Source organism: Sinocyclocheilus grahami, unplaced genomic scaffold (assembly GCF_001515645.1).
Source record: "Sinocyclocheilus grahami isolate Dianchi unplaced genomic scaffold, SAMN03320097.WGS_v1.1 scaffold201.1, whole genome shotgun sequence".
Lineage (NCBI taxonomy): Eukaryota > Metazoa > Chordata > Actinopteri > Cypriniformes > Cyprinidae > Sinocyclocheilus > Sinocyclocheilus grahami.
Genome location: NW_015505380.1, coordinates 313,635 through 315,313, shown reverse-complemented (window position 1 = coordinate 315,313; position 1,679 = coordinate 313,635). Strand labels below are relative to the sequence as shown.

The window sequence follows — 1,679 nt, the reverse complement described above, 5'->3', positions numbered from 1 at the left end:
GCGAGACGACGCACTCCTGTCTGCCCAGATCTTAATGAATAGCCAGGAAAATAAAGTTTAAATGTAAAGATGCAGAAAGAGACCTCAGCATGCGTCGACGTGAAGGCATTATGAGAAATATAACAATGCACTTCACGCTTTCCATGCAGCTGTTATTATCGATAATAAAACTAAAACTAAAACTATTACAACTCTCTTTGTTAATTGAAATAAAGCTTAATATATTTAAAAGGAAAAAAGATTAATTTATCTTTGTGACTGACTGAAATACGTTGAATAAAGACTAAAACTAAAACTATTAAAACTATTTTGTTAATTAAAATAAAGCTAAAAAATGTAATATAAATATTAGGCAAAGAAACTAAAACTAATAAAACATTTTTTGTTAACTGAAATAAAACTGAACAAAATAAAATATATATATTAGATGAAAAATAGAACTTTTCCTTGGTGACTAACTGAAACAAGCTGAATAAAATTTAAAACTAAACTAAGACAAAATTAATAAATTATATATATCAGGTGAAAGACTTCAATTAAAAAAGAAATGGTGCCTAGCTGACATAAACTCAACTAAAACTGACTCTATTTAAAAACATTTTTATTAACAGAAAAAAGCTGAAACAAACTATAAACTTTATATTGAAATAAGTTGAATAAAAACTAAAACACAGCTAAATTAAAATCGTTAAAAAAAAATTAGTAAAGCATTAGAATAAAGCTGAAAAATATTTGACAACAAATGGAAAACCTAAAAAAAACTAAAATGGAACTAAAATTAAATAAATTAAATTATTACATAAAATTAAATTAAATAAAAATTATTTAAAAAAAATTGTGAAAAAACAAAGATGAAAAAAATGAAATATAAATATTAGATAAAAATAGAAATGTTGCCTTGGCAACTTACTGGTGAAAAATTAGTTGAAACACTAAAATTGCCATAAAAAATTAGTTATAGCACATTTAATACACAATGGTAATTCAAAGTGCTTTATATAAAAATTAATTAAAATAATCATAAAAATAATCACAACAATAAAAGCAAAAAATAAAAAATTTGTATTTAAAAAATGATTTAAAATGAATTAAAACAGTTAAGAATAAAATAAATAAAAACTAAAACTGAAGTAAAACCAAAACTGTCATAAATAGAAATCAAATCTAAACAGTAAAAAAAAATACTAATAAAAATGTCAAAAACACAAACAAACAAAATGACTGCAAATCAAACCGAAACTGAAAAATGAAAACTGGAAATATAAAAATAAAAGATAATGAATAATTCTACTATAAATATATATAAATCATACTAAAACAGTGCTGGTGATCAGTTCTGAAGCGACAGAGCTGGAAAACTGTGTGAAGGCCGCGACGCCAGCGCTAACTGCCTCGTGATTAGTGCAGGCGCGGGAAATAAAGGCACTTTGTGCTGAGTGAAGCGGTGCATTGTGGGAACTCACCGAAACACTTGCTCTGATTGGTGGCTCGGTCCACGAAGACTTTGGCAGAAATGACGTTGCCAAAGGGCAGAAACATCTGCATGAGCTCCGCGTCGCCGAACTCCTGCGGCAGGTGGTAAATAAACAGGTTACAGCCCTCCGGTCCTGAGAGAAAGACACACAAAGGAGATTTCACACAGAGCCGTACCCAGAAGGCCTGTTTTCAGCCGCTGAGCT

General features: G+C 28.9%; 1 protein-coding gene across 1 annotated transcript in view; it reads right to left on the bottom strand.

Moving 5' to 3' along the window:
- The window catches only part of LOC107595376 (CUGBP Elav-like family member 6), a 25,798-nt gene that overhangs the window by 3,543 nt on the left and 20,576 nt on the right, over nt 1-1,679 (bottom strand). Inside the window, exon 6 of the mRNA XM_016285760.1 lies at nt 1,464-1,607. Coding sequence (XP_016141246.1) covers nt 1,464-1,607 — 144 coding nt within the window. The remainder of the gene's footprint in view (nt 1-1,463; nt 1,608-1,679) is intronic.